The sequence below is a fragment of the Megascapheus bottae genome, chromosome X (assembly GCF_031878675.1).
Source record: "Megascapheus bottae isolate mThoBot1 chromosome X, mThoBot2.hap1, whole genome shotgun sequence".
NCBI lineage: Eukaryota > Metazoa > Chordata > Mammalia > Rodentia > Geomyidae > Megascapheus > Megascapheus bottae.
Window position 1 is genome coordinate 9,244,662 of NC_143547.1, and position 13,955 is coordinate 9,258,616.

The 13,955-nt window shown below is 41.2% G+C and overlaps 1 protein-coding gene across 1 annotated transcript in view; it reads left to right on the top strand.

The window, feature by feature from the left end:
• The window catches only part of Sms (spermine synthase), a 56,784-nt gene extending 49,756 nt beyond the window's left edge, over positions 1 to 7,028 (top strand). The window contains exons 10-11 of the mRNA XM_090326210.1: positions 4,535 to 4,650; positions 6,518 to 7,028. Of these exons, the coding sequence (XP_090182336.1) occupies positions 4,535 to 4,650; positions 6,518 to 6,557 (156 nt within the window). The 3' untranslated portion in view covers positions 6,558 to 7,028. The remainder of the gene's footprint in view (positions 1 to 4,534; positions 4,651 to 6,517) is intronic.
• Positions 7,029 to 13,955: the final 6,927 nt, after the last annotated feature.

A 13,955-nucleotide genomic window follows, 5' to 3' on the forward strand; every position in this document is an offset into this window, starting at 1 on the left:
AATTAGATGTTAATGTATTTAAAAAAATTAGATGTTAGTGTATTTAAGTATGAAGTCGTTATGAGGCCTTTATTCTCCTAAAGAGGTTCTTGCCAGCAGACCTTATGCTATCCTAGGCATTTTAGGGGTTTTAAAGTGAATAAGTCTGAAAATTTAGCAGCTGCAGGATAACCTTGACTTCAGCTCTAACCTGTCCTGTTTCTTCCTCTTCCTCCTGTCTATAAAACCTGCAGGTGGAGAATCAACCTGGACTTTGAATTTGGTGAAAGTGTTGTAGAATTTTGAGGAGTAAATAGCTGTCTGCAAGTGGATACTTTTTCCTCTGATATTTAGATATGATTGTTTTTAGCACAGTTGAGACTTGGTTCTGTTTGAAGTAGAGGGGTCTATAAACTATGAGCCAAATGTGCTGTTTTGCCTTTTTTTTTTCTTTTTGTCATTTGCTTGGCACGCAGCCAAGCTCATTCATTACATAGTGTCTATGGCTTCTTTCCTGCCACATTGCCAGTAGACATTTATGGGGGAGGCTGTATGGTCTGCCTAGCCTAAAATATTTCCTGCCCAGCCCTTACAGAGGAAGTTTGCTGACCTGTGGTTTATACTATACCTACGGTGAAGCCTGCTCAAAGGCTTCTTATTCTAAAAGCAGCCCTGATCCACTGAGTTGGTTTTTATTTTTTGACAACTGAGTATTCCATAAGTAGGGCACACCTGTGGCATTGTTTCTCTTTCACACGTATTACTTGAGGTGGCCGGGCGGTACTGGGGCTTGAACTCAGGGCGCTGTTGCTGAGCTTTGTTGCTCTAGGCTAGTGCTCTACTACTTGAACCACAACTCAACTTAAGATAAGACTGAAACAGATTCCTTCCTGGGCTGGTTTCCTCAGTCAGCCTCTGGAGTAGTTAGGATTAAAGACATGAGCCACTGGTACTTAACTCTTTCACTTTTATCCCCCTTGTTTCCCTTTCTTGTAGTTCATTTCAATAAATAGTATTTTATATAATCAGAGATCACATTTCTTTAAGTAGGACATGTCACAGGCTTGAGGAAGCATGTGTAGCTCTGGGGTCTTTAGCCAAAAACAATAAAAAAAAAATCCTGAACCAATTTGTAGTGTATGATTCTGTCAGGAAGTATGACAGTTCTTGTGTGTGTGTGTGTGTGTGTGTGTGTGTGTGTGTGTGTGTGTGTGTGTGTGTGTGTGTGCTGGGGCTTGAACTCAGGGCCTGGCCACTGACCCTGAGCTTCTTTTGCTCAAGGCTAGAACCACAGCACAATTTCTAGCCTTTTCAGTTTGTATGATACTGAGGAATCAAACCCAGGGCTTCATGCATGCTAGTCAAGCACTATTTATCACTAAGCCATAGTCCCAGCCCAACTCTCTTAGCTTTTGCACTCAGGGTTAGTCCCCTTCACTTGAACCACCTCTCAACTGTGACTTTTTAATGATTACTTGGAGATGAGAGTGAATCTTTTCTCCTGGGGCTGGCTGTGAATGGCAATCTTAGATCTCAGCCTCCTGAGTAGGGAGGATTAGTCATGGGCCACTGGTGCCTAGCAAGGTGGATTTTGCCTTTTTTGAGGAGGGGAATGTCATGGGATTTGAACGCAGGATTTGGAGAGTCCTTCACTGCCAGGCTGGCTTTCTACCACTGAACTATATATCTTCAGACATGTTTTTCAGTGGTTATTTTTGAAAGAAGCCTTGTATTGCAATCATCCCCACCTCTGAGCTGCAGGCTACACACTTTAGGCTTCTCTCCATTGGTGGGATCATAAGTGGACCACCGTTATCTATGTTCCTTTCATGAAGACATAGCCTCATGTATTTTACTGCCCTGGGCTGGCTTCAAACTATGATCCTTCTTTTTCAACTTCACAAGTAGCTAAGGTGTTGACACTGAGCCATTGACACTGAGCCTTTAAGTTTCTATATTGCAGGAAAATAATATATACTAATGTCAATTTAAAAGATGTAAACAGTATAGAAATCTATAAAGTAAAAGAGCAAAGTAGTATTGACTTAGAGCTAACAAGGGCCACAAAAAATTTCTGGGACTAAAGCTACTGAATTGAGATTCAACCTTTATTTATATTCCAACCCCCTTGTCTCATCTTTAATAGGTGATATTTTTTGCTAATGGACTTTTGTTTGTATCTATATCATGTGTCTTTCTTAAAAAGAAATAGGAATGTCAGGCACCAGTGGCTCATGACTGTAATCTTAGCTACTCAGGAGGCTGAGATATGAGGATCAATATTCACAGCCACCCTAAGGAGGAAAACCCACTTAACCACCCCAAAAGCTGAAAATGGAGCCATGGCTCAAATAGTAGAGTGTTAGCTTTGAGGAAAAAATCTCATGGATATCACCCCAAGCTCCAAGTTTGAGCCCCAGGAATGGCGCGCATGTGAGCACACACACGAAATGTTTCATCTTAGTATATAGAAAAGTATAGTGTCCCCTGTGACTTTTGTTAGTAGATTTCTATTTACAGAGTTTCTCCTTTTTATTTTTTAAAAACACCTTGACCATGTTGGAAAAGACAAATTGAAACTTTCCCATTTCCTTACCACATCGTCTGAACGGAAGCCCAAGTATCGCATATGCCTTCTATAAAGAAAGAGCAGGGCATCAGTTTGAAGATGGCAGAAAACCATTTAGCTTTGCACCTTGATGCCATTTTCCTTCTATAGAAGTTCCCCAGGGGTGATGTATTCTAAAAACAACTGGGCAGCGTTTTCTATTTGTGAATTGTAAATTACACATGTGGTGTTTATATGCTCTCATGATGAACTTGATGTTGAAACCAAATTATATGCTGGGAAGGGCACGTTGGCCAAATCCCACTCTAGGACCCTAGATGATGGGTTATTAAACAGGCTGGCACTAAAGGACGACGTCATGCTAAGTGAATGTGCTAAGTTAAAACCAAGACATACTCTTGGATTAGTTCTAACCTCCTGTCCATAGCATGCTGGTTGATTGGTTTTGAAATACTATTCGCAAAGTTCTAGTATAATAGTCTGCCTTTGATTTGCAAAGAATTTTTTCCCACATTGTTTTATCTATTGGCTATTTCAAGGCAAATTAATAGAATTATTATGCAGAAGAAATAGAATCAACACTAGATCCGGTAGTCTTCTGAGTATATAATTTCAGTAGTTAAAAAGAAAAAGGTGAAGCCAGGCACCAGTGGCTCACATCTGTAATCCTAGCTGAAATCTGAGGATCAAGATTGGAAACCAGCTGAGGCAGGAATGTCTATGAAACACTTATCTCCAATAAACGACTCAGAAAAACCTGGAAGTGGCACTGTGGCTCAAGTGGTACAGCAGCGCTAGCCTTGAGCACAAAGAGGCTCAGGGACAGTGCCCAGGTGCAGTTCAAGCTCTAGGACTGGCCAAGAAAAAAAAAGATGAGGTGGTGTCTCATGCCTGTAATCCTAGCTAGTCAGGAGGTTGAGATCTGAGGATCGTGATTCAAAGCCAGCCCAGGAAGGAAAATCTATGAGACTCTTATCTCTAATTAACTACCAAAAAACCGGAAGTAGAACTGCCACAAGTGGTTAAGTGCTAGCCTTGAGCAAATAAAGCTCAGGGACAATGCTCAGGCACAGAGTTCAAACTCTGCGACTGGCACACACACAAAAAAAGAAAGAAATGGTTTTAAATATTCACCTTGCTTTTTTTAAATCTAAAATGAGAAGTACCTGGGACTCTGCTAAAATGATCATAAAACCCAACTTCATACTAATGAATAAAATCTGCATTTTATGATATCTTGTGTTTTCTTATACATCTTAATGATGGAGAAACGCCTCATATGCATTCAGCTTCTCTGGTTCTCATCACTATTTTCCTCGTGGTTACATGGTGGTAGCCTTGTTTCCAAATGATACATCCATTTTCTAAGCTGAAAGAGGTCCCTAATCTTTGAGTATTCAGAAGCTTAGCTGACTCCAGCTGTGGGGGTGGCTAGAAAAGTTGTCCATACAATTTAGAGAATAGTTGTAACAAGTCAAAAGAAAGTTTTTAATAATGACTGTAGCTCTGAGATATTTTTAGTATGTATATCTTAAGTAAATGTTTGTTGTCTTTTGTCTTAATCACAGATTTGGGGGAGAGAATGAGGTCTCTCAGGAGGGCTGTAGTTTGAAACCATTTTGGAAATTAAGAATGTCATCATTTTCATACTTCATTTTCAACACAGTGGTGACAGTTATTGAAAAAACTTACTTTGAATGGGTTATGCGTATAAATCTTTGCTGAACTGCATGGTGTGGTTACAATGGACTGCTTTCTATTGCTTCATACTCTTAATAATTTGAAATCACTTGGTAAATGAGGCAGAAGGAGAAAGAACTAATGAATCTATAAATAGAATTCAATGCAATTTGTGACAGCACAGAGGCTTTATCTCATGTTTGAAGATGAATTTTATCTCTAGCTAGAATTGTTCTCATTTATTAGAGACCTTCAGATGAGTAGGACTTACGAATGCCATTATTCGCTTTTCTCTCTTTGATTTAGGGGAACTGTGTCAATTTGACCGAAGCCCTGTCACTCTATGAAGAACAGCTTGGGCGCCTGTATTGTCCTGTGGAGTTCTCCAAGGAGATTGTCTGTGTTCCTTCATACTTGGAATTGTATCCTTTGACCATGACATTATGTTGCGAGATTATCACACCCAAATCATTCCTATACTGGTTTCATACTTTAAATACTAATAATATTTAGAATTAACTCGGGAGTCTATAAAGTCCTGGTTTTCAAAGTTGGCTGGGACCACCACTGGAAGGTTTAAAAATGAGTGATCTCTGGGTCCCTTTCCCAGAGACTCTTGAGTTGCGACTTTCCATAGCTTCCTGAGTGCTCTTAATAAGCAAATAGGACTGATCCAAAGCAGTGGTTTTTAAAAGCTGTGCAATCAGCCAGATCATCTGGGAACTGGATATGCAAATTGTCAAGCCTCATCCTGACTTGATACCCAATCGGGAATATGGGAGGTGGGGCACAGTGGCCTGTTCTACCAGTCCTCTGGAGGACATATGCACAATAGAAACTGGAAGCCATGGATTAAAGTGGCACCATATATGTCAGGTCCTCATGGCTCACACCTGTAATCCTAGCTACTCATGAGGGTGAGATCTGAGGATTGTGATTCAAAGCCAGCCTGGGAAAGAAAGTTCAGGAGAATCCAATTAGCCACCAGAAAACTGAAAGTGGAGCTGTGGCTTAATGCTAGTTTCTATATATGTTACTTGATGCTAATTTGCAGCTCAAATTAAGAACTATAATAATACTAGCTGGGGAGTTGAGTTAACCCTGGCATTCCCAATTAGCCTATTTAATAAAGTAGGTCTAGAAAATAAAGAAGACTGGACAGAAGCCTGGCACTGGTAGCTCAATGCCTGTAATCCTAGACACTGAGGAGGCTGAGATCTGAGGATTGTGGTTTGAACTGCTCTGAGGTAGGAAAGTCTCTGGAGATTGTTATCTCCAGTGAACTACTCTGAAAGCTGGAAGTGGTGCTGTGGTTTAAGTGGTAGAGAGCTAGCCTTGAGTACAAAGAAGCTCAGGCCCTGAGTTCAAACCCCAGGAAGGGGGAGAAAAAAAAGACTTAAAAGGAATGTGCTGTTAAGAATCAATACATCCTTTCTTCTGAAAGGTCTACAGGCTGGAGTGTGCAGTGAGTAGCCTCTTATCTGCAGCAAAGTCCAGGTTCAAGGGAGAGTGGAATTGATGCTAACCTGCAGCAAGGCTGGGATTGCCTTATTAGGTAGTGACTGCTGAGGCTGTGCCCGCAGAGGCAGGCTGCCCACTGAGGCCTGACATCTGGCTAGAAGCAAAAACGCACCAACAGAAGCACTACCACCAACCAAACCAAACACACCTCATTAGGTCCACTGTAGAGAAGAGTATCTTGTTGGGGTAACTCTCTATGCATATAGCTGTTGGTGAGAGCAGTGCAAGGTGTGGGCCTGGAGGGGAGGAGTCACATTTCTCCAGATCCCAGAATGGCCTGTCCCCCTCCTTTGCTCCTCTCTCCTTTCCTGCTATTTCTTCAAACATTTTGTTAGGTCTTGGGAGCAGTAGAAAAACCTATTCCTTTAGCCTTTTATTTAGTTTTGGGGGGACAGTCCTGGAGCTTGAACTAAGGGCCTTGGCACTAGCACTCTACCCTTTGAGCCACAGCACCACTTCCAGCTTTTTCTATGTATGTGGTACCGAGGAATTGAACCCAGGGCTTCATGCATGCTAGGCAAGCACTCTACCATTAGGCAACACTTTCGGCCCCTCCTTTTGCCTTTTGTCTACTCAGATCCCCTCACCAGTCCCAGGAGGTAAGTGTCCCTGGCTGTAAAGTGGCCTTATTCAAAGGCCTTCATTCCCATCGCCACAGAAGCTTCTTCCCCCTTCCTCCTGTCCATCTTCCAGTGCAAATGTTAAATGATGCCTCTATGTTAAATGATGCCTGGTATGGCCTGCTTCATTCCTTGACTCCTTGTCCAGGTGGGTATTTTACACTGTTTGGAAGAAAGCTAAACCTTGAAGACGAACCTCCTTATCTGCTGCGAATAGCCTTCCTGACCTCCATATTCTATATATGTCATCTAAATGAGTCAGGCAAATTAATTGTGAATTCCTTCAAGTTTTCTCTTTTTAGTAATTATTTTAATTTAAAAAAGCCAATGGAAAAATGTATATTTTGATGAGCTAGGGCGTTAATTTTTTGCAAGTCAGTTGAAGGACAATTAGACAGCAAAGCAAAGACTTCGAAGTGCACTGACCCCCTAGAATGTGATTTTTGTTACTTTTTATTTCTGTGTGGGTTTTTTGTTGTTTAGTTTTGTTTTGGTTTTGGCAGATTTTCAATTTGGACATTTGGAGGAATGAGCATATTTGTTTTATTCTGGAGGGAAGTTCTTTCCCACAAAACTGACGTAGGTATTAAATTTGGTGCTTATAAGAGAAAGAGTTCAAAATGAGTAGGAATGCTTCAATTAAAATTGCAAAAGATAAATTTCATGTGTTGTTTGTTTTATTTTAGCCTGGTCTCTTTTCTTACCTCTGACGGCCTTGAACAAACCTATCTCATGGACTACTTTCTTAGTTCCTTTACAGCACCCACTATCACTTAGCTCTTTAAAATGAGATTGCTGTCTGAGCACCAGTGGCTTACACCTGTAATCCTAGCTACTCAGAAGGCTGAGATCTGAGGATTATGGTTCAAAGCTAGCCCACACAGAAAAGTCTGTTAGACTCATATTTCTAGTTAACTACTAAAAAGCCAGAAGTAGACCTGTGGCTCAAATGTTAGAGCACTAGCCTTGAGGAAAAAAGCTCAGGGACAGCTCTCTGGCCCTAAGCTCAAGCCTCAGAACTGGTACCCATATACAAAAAAATGGATGACTTTGGGGCCTTTTTGAACAGTAGTAGTGACTTTATTTACCCACTGTGGTAAATAATGCATAGCCTTTTCTGTATTATAAAGTTGACCAGAGATAACAAAAGCTGTTACCTGAGTATAAAGTTGAAAGCCAAAATCATACTTGTGTTCTTATTCTTGTTTTGGTGTTTTAGATGTCATAGAGATAGTTTGGGATAGCTGTTATGAAACATGAAGTTGATTGTAGTGTAGCATAGATACACAGTAGACATTCTAGAGAGACCTATGGAGCAAAACTAGAAGTAGAGAACTCTTCTAAGGAAGTGTATGAACTACCAACTTGTTATTATATTATGGGTAATAGTCTACATGAATGGTGAGCTTATATTGAATTGTTAGCTAATATGGGCTTGTCCTTTTTGTTTTTATAAAAGGCAGGCAACAAAGCTATTTGACAAGATAGAATTAGGGTCAAAATAGAAAAATCTTCCTCCCATGTTTGGAACAAATAGTATACTTCCTGTACCGCTTTAAAAATTATTGTATACTTACTCTATCCTTTTTTGTTAGATTAGCATAGGAGAAATAAGAAGGTAGAACAAAGGGAGTTAAGAGAGCCATGTTAAAACTAGACTAAACTGAAATATTTCTGTACCTGTATAGCTCATCAGTCTATGTAGGCCATCCTCATCCTTCTATAATGCTTTGCAAATGATTTCACTGATATTGCTAGAATACTGTTCAGGGGCAATAGAATTGCTTGCTTCTTATTTTAGAAACAAACTCAAGTATATGTGCTACTTGTATACGTGCTATTCATAGTATGTCTGTGACCTTGTATTTGGTGACTAAGTTGAGGCCAAGGTAACAGATCCACGGTTAAGAAAGTATGGAGAAGCCAGGAGTGGTGGCTCATGCCTGTAATCCTAGCTACTCAGGAGGCTGAGATCTGAGGATTGTGGTTCAAAGCCAGACTGGGCCCTAAAGAATGTGAGACTCTCATCTCCAGTTAATCACTAGAAAAGGGGAAGTGGGGCTGTAGCTCAAGTGGTAGGGTGGCAGCCTTGAGCTGAAGAGCTCAGGAACAGTGCCCAGACCCAGAGTTCAAGCCCTATGACCCACAAAAAAAGAAAAAGTACAGAGAGAAGGTAGACAGACAAAGTGGTCTGGTTGTGCCAGGCCATGGAAGCAACATTGAGGAGAAAGTAAAGGAATTCATCAGGGTCGAGGGGACAAGATGAGTGGAACGAGTTTTGTCTTGGAGGGTAGGAGTGAATTCTGACCTGGCTCATTTCTTTTATATTAGGGAAAGGTTGATGTTTGATTGTTTTGAATATCTTTGCTATTGTTTCCAAATGAAAGCATGTAAACTGAACTTGGGACAACTGAAAAGCAGCTCTGCTTCTGCTTCTGCTTCTTTTTTAAAGAAGTGTGGTTCAGATGATAGAGTGCTAGTCTTGAGCAGAGGAAGCTCAGGACAATGCTTAGGCTCTGAGTTCAAGCTCCAGGTCTGGCCAGAAAAAAAAGAGAAATGTTAATGATAATTATTAAAAGATTAACACTGTTATTTTACCTTAATGATTATATGACTATATAGTGTGAAAAGTCTCCTTTAGTATGTCCTATAGCTGCTTTTTAATGAGAAACCAGATAAATCTGACTATAGTTTAAATTCTACTTAACACATTAGTTATCAAAGATTTAAATTATTTATTTATTTTATTATTATTGTTGTTAATTTTTTATCGGTCGTGGGACTTGTACTCTGGGCCTGGGCTCTGCCCCTGAGGTCTTCAGCTTAAGACTACTGCCCCACCCCTTGAGCCACAGCACCACTTCTGGTTTTCTAGTGGTTAATTGGAGATAAGAGTCTCAATGGACTTTAGTGCCCTGGCTGGCTTTGAACTGAAATCCTCAGATCTCAGCCTCCTGAGTAGCTAGGATCACAGGGATGAGGCACTGCACCCAGCCAAGGATTGACAAAAAATGAAATGTTGCTTTCTCTTGGAAAAGTGATTGAATATTTGTAAAACTTGATAAATAATGATCCAGTTGGGCTAGAGGGAGGGTAGGTCAGCAGTGTTTTTTAATGGGCTACAACACTACTGATGTCAAAATATAAATGTGCTATTCCTTCCTGAGCAGTTTGAATAGTCATGTCCTTGTTTGCGTTAACTATTGCTGACACAAGAGTTGGCATTCTTTCTACCATCTGTCAATAAATTGATCCATGTGATTCTGTCTTGTGACTCTTGGGGTAGGGTAGGGAATTGTGTGTATGGGTGTTGTGTCCTATGTCATTGACTCTATTTGAGGCCCTTGATTTCGAGCCTGCTGTGAAGTGTAGCCAATCAACTGGTGCTTTGTTTTTCTAAGCACTTCTCTCATGGTGACACTTGCTCCAGGAGCAATGGAGTGCAGATTTGCACTGGGGCACAAAACTCCTTCCCATATCTTCTTGGAATAGAAGGCCAGTTGGTCAGCATTATTTGCTACCTGGCTAGTAGACGGCAGTGATGTGACCTTGTAACACCTGCCCTCCTTTGATCACCCCGTTGCTGAATATTTTTGGTGCCAGCTCACCTGTAATAACATGGTTACTAAGCTATGCTCATTTCCAGCATGATCTTAAAGCAGCATTGTGAATGAGTTATTAGATATCACTAAATAGGCCTGCATCCCCAGTATGACAAGTTGGGATGTGGGGTGGTGGGTGTGGGGTGAGGTTGTAGCCTTGACCCCATATTTCTCAGCTTCCCATGTGGAGGAGGAAATTCTTCACTTTATATTTGACTCTTGGGAGCTGCCTAAGAACATGTGAGTTCTTTCTCAGACTCATGTTTTAATACATCAAGTAGGTGGGATTACACGGTTTTTATTAGTTTTCCCTAAATTTATGATTTAATATTTTTGCTGTCTTATTAACTTGTTATGTAGGTGGATCATGTAATAGGGCAAATGCTATAATTCTGAAGAAGTATATTGTTAAGATCTGTGGCAACTGAAATGTGATCAGGTGTCTGATTTCTGTTGTTGACAAAGTCATAGGAAAGGCTAATGTTAACGTGGCTTGTCACCTATGTTTGTGCATAAGGGAAATGCTAAATGTGAGAAGTTAGCGAACTTCATGATGCAGATGTTCTCCCATCCAAGTTAATAGTTGCACGGAATTTTGGCAAGACGCTAAATGATGAACCTATGACCTTCATGCTTCCATTGTTTTATTGGACTTGGGTGGTGGGGGAAAGTAGGCAGGTTCTTTCACCCCTCTGTCAGAACCTCAAATCAAGTCTGGCAGGCCAGTTCTTCTCAGCCAGAACCATTTAAAATCTCAATTACCTGGTGCAGCCATTCCACTGATTTCTGCTTTACTCATTATTTCAAAACTGGGAAATGGAACATGAGCACAGAATAGCCCAGTGCATTTGGAAAGCTTTAAAAAAATAGTCTTGGATGTGATTTCTCTGGGAAATCAGATGATTAATGTGCCTGGACAGGGACCCCCTAGGCTGGTTCATTACTGCTTATAGGTTTCCTGAGTAGCAGCCAATCGTGATCATTTCAGTGGTCAATTCTTTCATGATGAAACATTAGGGAGTGGGCCCCCCTCTGCAACTTCACACGGGAATGTAATACAATAAATGAGTTGGGACCTCCTGAGTAAGAAGGCTACTGACAAAGACCTCCAGTATCCAGATGGGGGGAGGGATTGTGGGATTGTTTCACCTGGTGAAACAGAAATAGAAAGCCCCAAATAGTTAAGACTTGAAAGGGCAGGTCTACAGATACAGGCCTTGACCCTAGAGTTAATTTTATCACAGCTCATTCATAGTTCTAACTATACAAGAATTCTTTTCTCTACCTCTTTGTTTCTTTCTTTGGTGGTAATTGGAGTTTGAATTCAAGGTCTTTTGCTTACAAGGCAGGCAACTACTCGCTTGAGCTATCCTTCTAGCCTCTTTTTTGTTTGTTTGATTTAGTTTATTTCTCAGAGGCTGGCTGTTTGCTTCTGATTATGATCCTCCTACCCTCGGCCTGCCAACGCAGGAAATCTTTGCTCTAAAAGTGTTCTAAAGCTTGTCTATCTTAATTAGTGATTAGCTCATGCTAACTGATTTTGACTGCATGTACCAGCTCTACTACTGCTGTCCTCTAGTGTATTTCTTGTTCTTTGCTTTCTACATAGTCTTATTCTTTTTGTTATTAAAGAATTTATTAACATTGAGTTTTACATCATATTTCAAATGACATGTTAAACAAATATTCAAGAAGGGAATCTCCATATACCATCACTGGCACTTAGATTTTAGAACATAATTAAAATTAGGCTGAAGGTTTATATGTCATAGCTACATGTTAATCTATGTGATAAAACATTATGTCTATAATCATAATTTTTTTGCCAGTCCTGGGCTTGAGCTCAGGGCCTGAGGACTGTCTTTGGATTTTTCTCAAGGCTAGAACTTTACCACTTGAGCCTCAGCACCATTTCTGGCTTTTTCTAAGTATGTGGTAACAAGGAATCGTGCATGCTAGGCAAGCACTCTACCACTAGGCCAAACTCTCAGCCCCATATAGTCATAAATTTTTATGTCTATGTAGTTGTGTCTCTATTTCCAATACCATGTCCATCGCATTGGGTATGCCATGTGGTTGGGCTTGGCCATACACAGGTGGCCAATGGAATCTCAACATACTTCAGTGATGGCTGGGGCAACCACTGACACCTTTGCTGTTTGAGCCCACTTATCATCACCGCTCTACTAACATAGGAAAGGGGGAGGGGCTTTCCTTACCCTGGCAGGCAAAGGGGGGTGGAGGTGGGGGAGGAGCTCTGGTTGCTCCACCTGGTCGGGCTGCTCCTGTAATCTGAGCTCTGTTAGAGAATTTACAGCCCACAGCTTGATGTTCAGCAAGTCAAGTACTGTTGGTCATGAGAACCGGAAATGCCTGTAGAGGATAGAAGAGGGATCTCAAAGGAGTCTCTATTTTAGGGGGAAATCTAAAGAGTCCCTTCAGAAGGAAATGGGGACAAAAACATGAGAAGGGGTATCAATGTGTGAGAAGTAATGCACCTACTACCTGGTGAATGTAACTGTAACCCCTCTATACACTATCCTGACTAAAAAAAATTTTAAAAAAATCTGAAAATTCACCTCTTATTTCTATCCTTCCAATGTTAAGAGGAGAAATCAATATATGGCACATTTTTTTTATGTCTTTGGATTATTCTCCATGGGTATATTAAGTAGTGTTACACACACTACTGTATTCCAAACCTATTGCAGAAAGTGTATGTTCGTAGAAAGGAATAGACACCTGGATTGAAGTGGAGGCAGAGCAATGAACAGGAAGTTCAGTGCAAGTATTTCAGATGGCCTTGAGTTCGATCCCGGGGGTCGACTCACTTGGGACCATGCTATATGTGTGGAGTAGGTCCTTTGGAGGTGGAAATGCACATTAAAAAGGCATTAAAAATCAGTTGTGGGGCTTGGACTCCGGGCCTGGGATCTGTCCCTAAACTCTTCAGCTCAAGGCCACCACACTACTCCTTGAGCCACAGCACCACTTCTGTTTTTTTAGTGGCTAATTGGAGATAAGAGTCTCATGGACTTTAGTGCCTGGGCTGGCTTTGAATTGAGATCCTCAGGTCTCAGCCTCCTGAGTAGCTAGGATTACAGGTGTGAGCCACTGCGCCCAGCTAAGTGGAATTCTTTTGCAAGTTAGAACACAGAGGAAACAGGCTGACTTGGAGAACTTACTAAGAGTTGGTCTTGAAGAAGAAAAACAGTCTGCTTCAAGGATGTGGTGTAGCCTGAAATGAGCACTCATTCCCATTACTGGTGAAAGACTCAATTGTCTGCTGAAGGGGGATGTTCCAAGCCTAGATTTTCCTCTCCTATTTCTTGGTGCCTCCACTAGCTGCAAAGGAACAGAAACTCAGGATGTGTCTGGCAGTCCACTGGAAAACTGGAAGTATGTCAGATCCCCAGGCAGCTCTTTTGAATGGCAGCCATTTTTGTGACTAAGTCTTTTTTCTTCCATTTGCTCTTCGCTGACATCACCCTATAATGACTATTCATCACCCACACCAACCTCTACATGGTCTAGGACGATCTAGGGCTCAGATGCCAATGCCAACCAATCCAGAGACCAGGATGTTGGCCTACAACTCAGTTGGGCTTCTTGCTTTCAGTTCCATCTACTTTGCCCCCTGGCTTCCAGGGGCAGAAAGGTTGATAAATGCAGAAGGGTTTATGTGTTAAAAGAATTAAGCAGCATACTAAATTCTGAGCCATTCAGAAACAGTCTTGAAGGTGTGTCTGCTAGTCTGCAGTCCTCAGATTTCCAGAGTACAGGTAAGAGCCACTGGTGCCCAGATTACTTTTGGAGTTACTTCCAAATCAAATGTTAAATATTTAAAACAACACAGGAGGGAGGGATATTTAAGGCCTTGGTTGGATTCCTATCTATTTAATGGACCATGCTAACCATTTTTTTTATTGATATTGAAAACCTAACAGGGCTAAATATCAGGGAACCTCTGTGGCACCTTAAGTG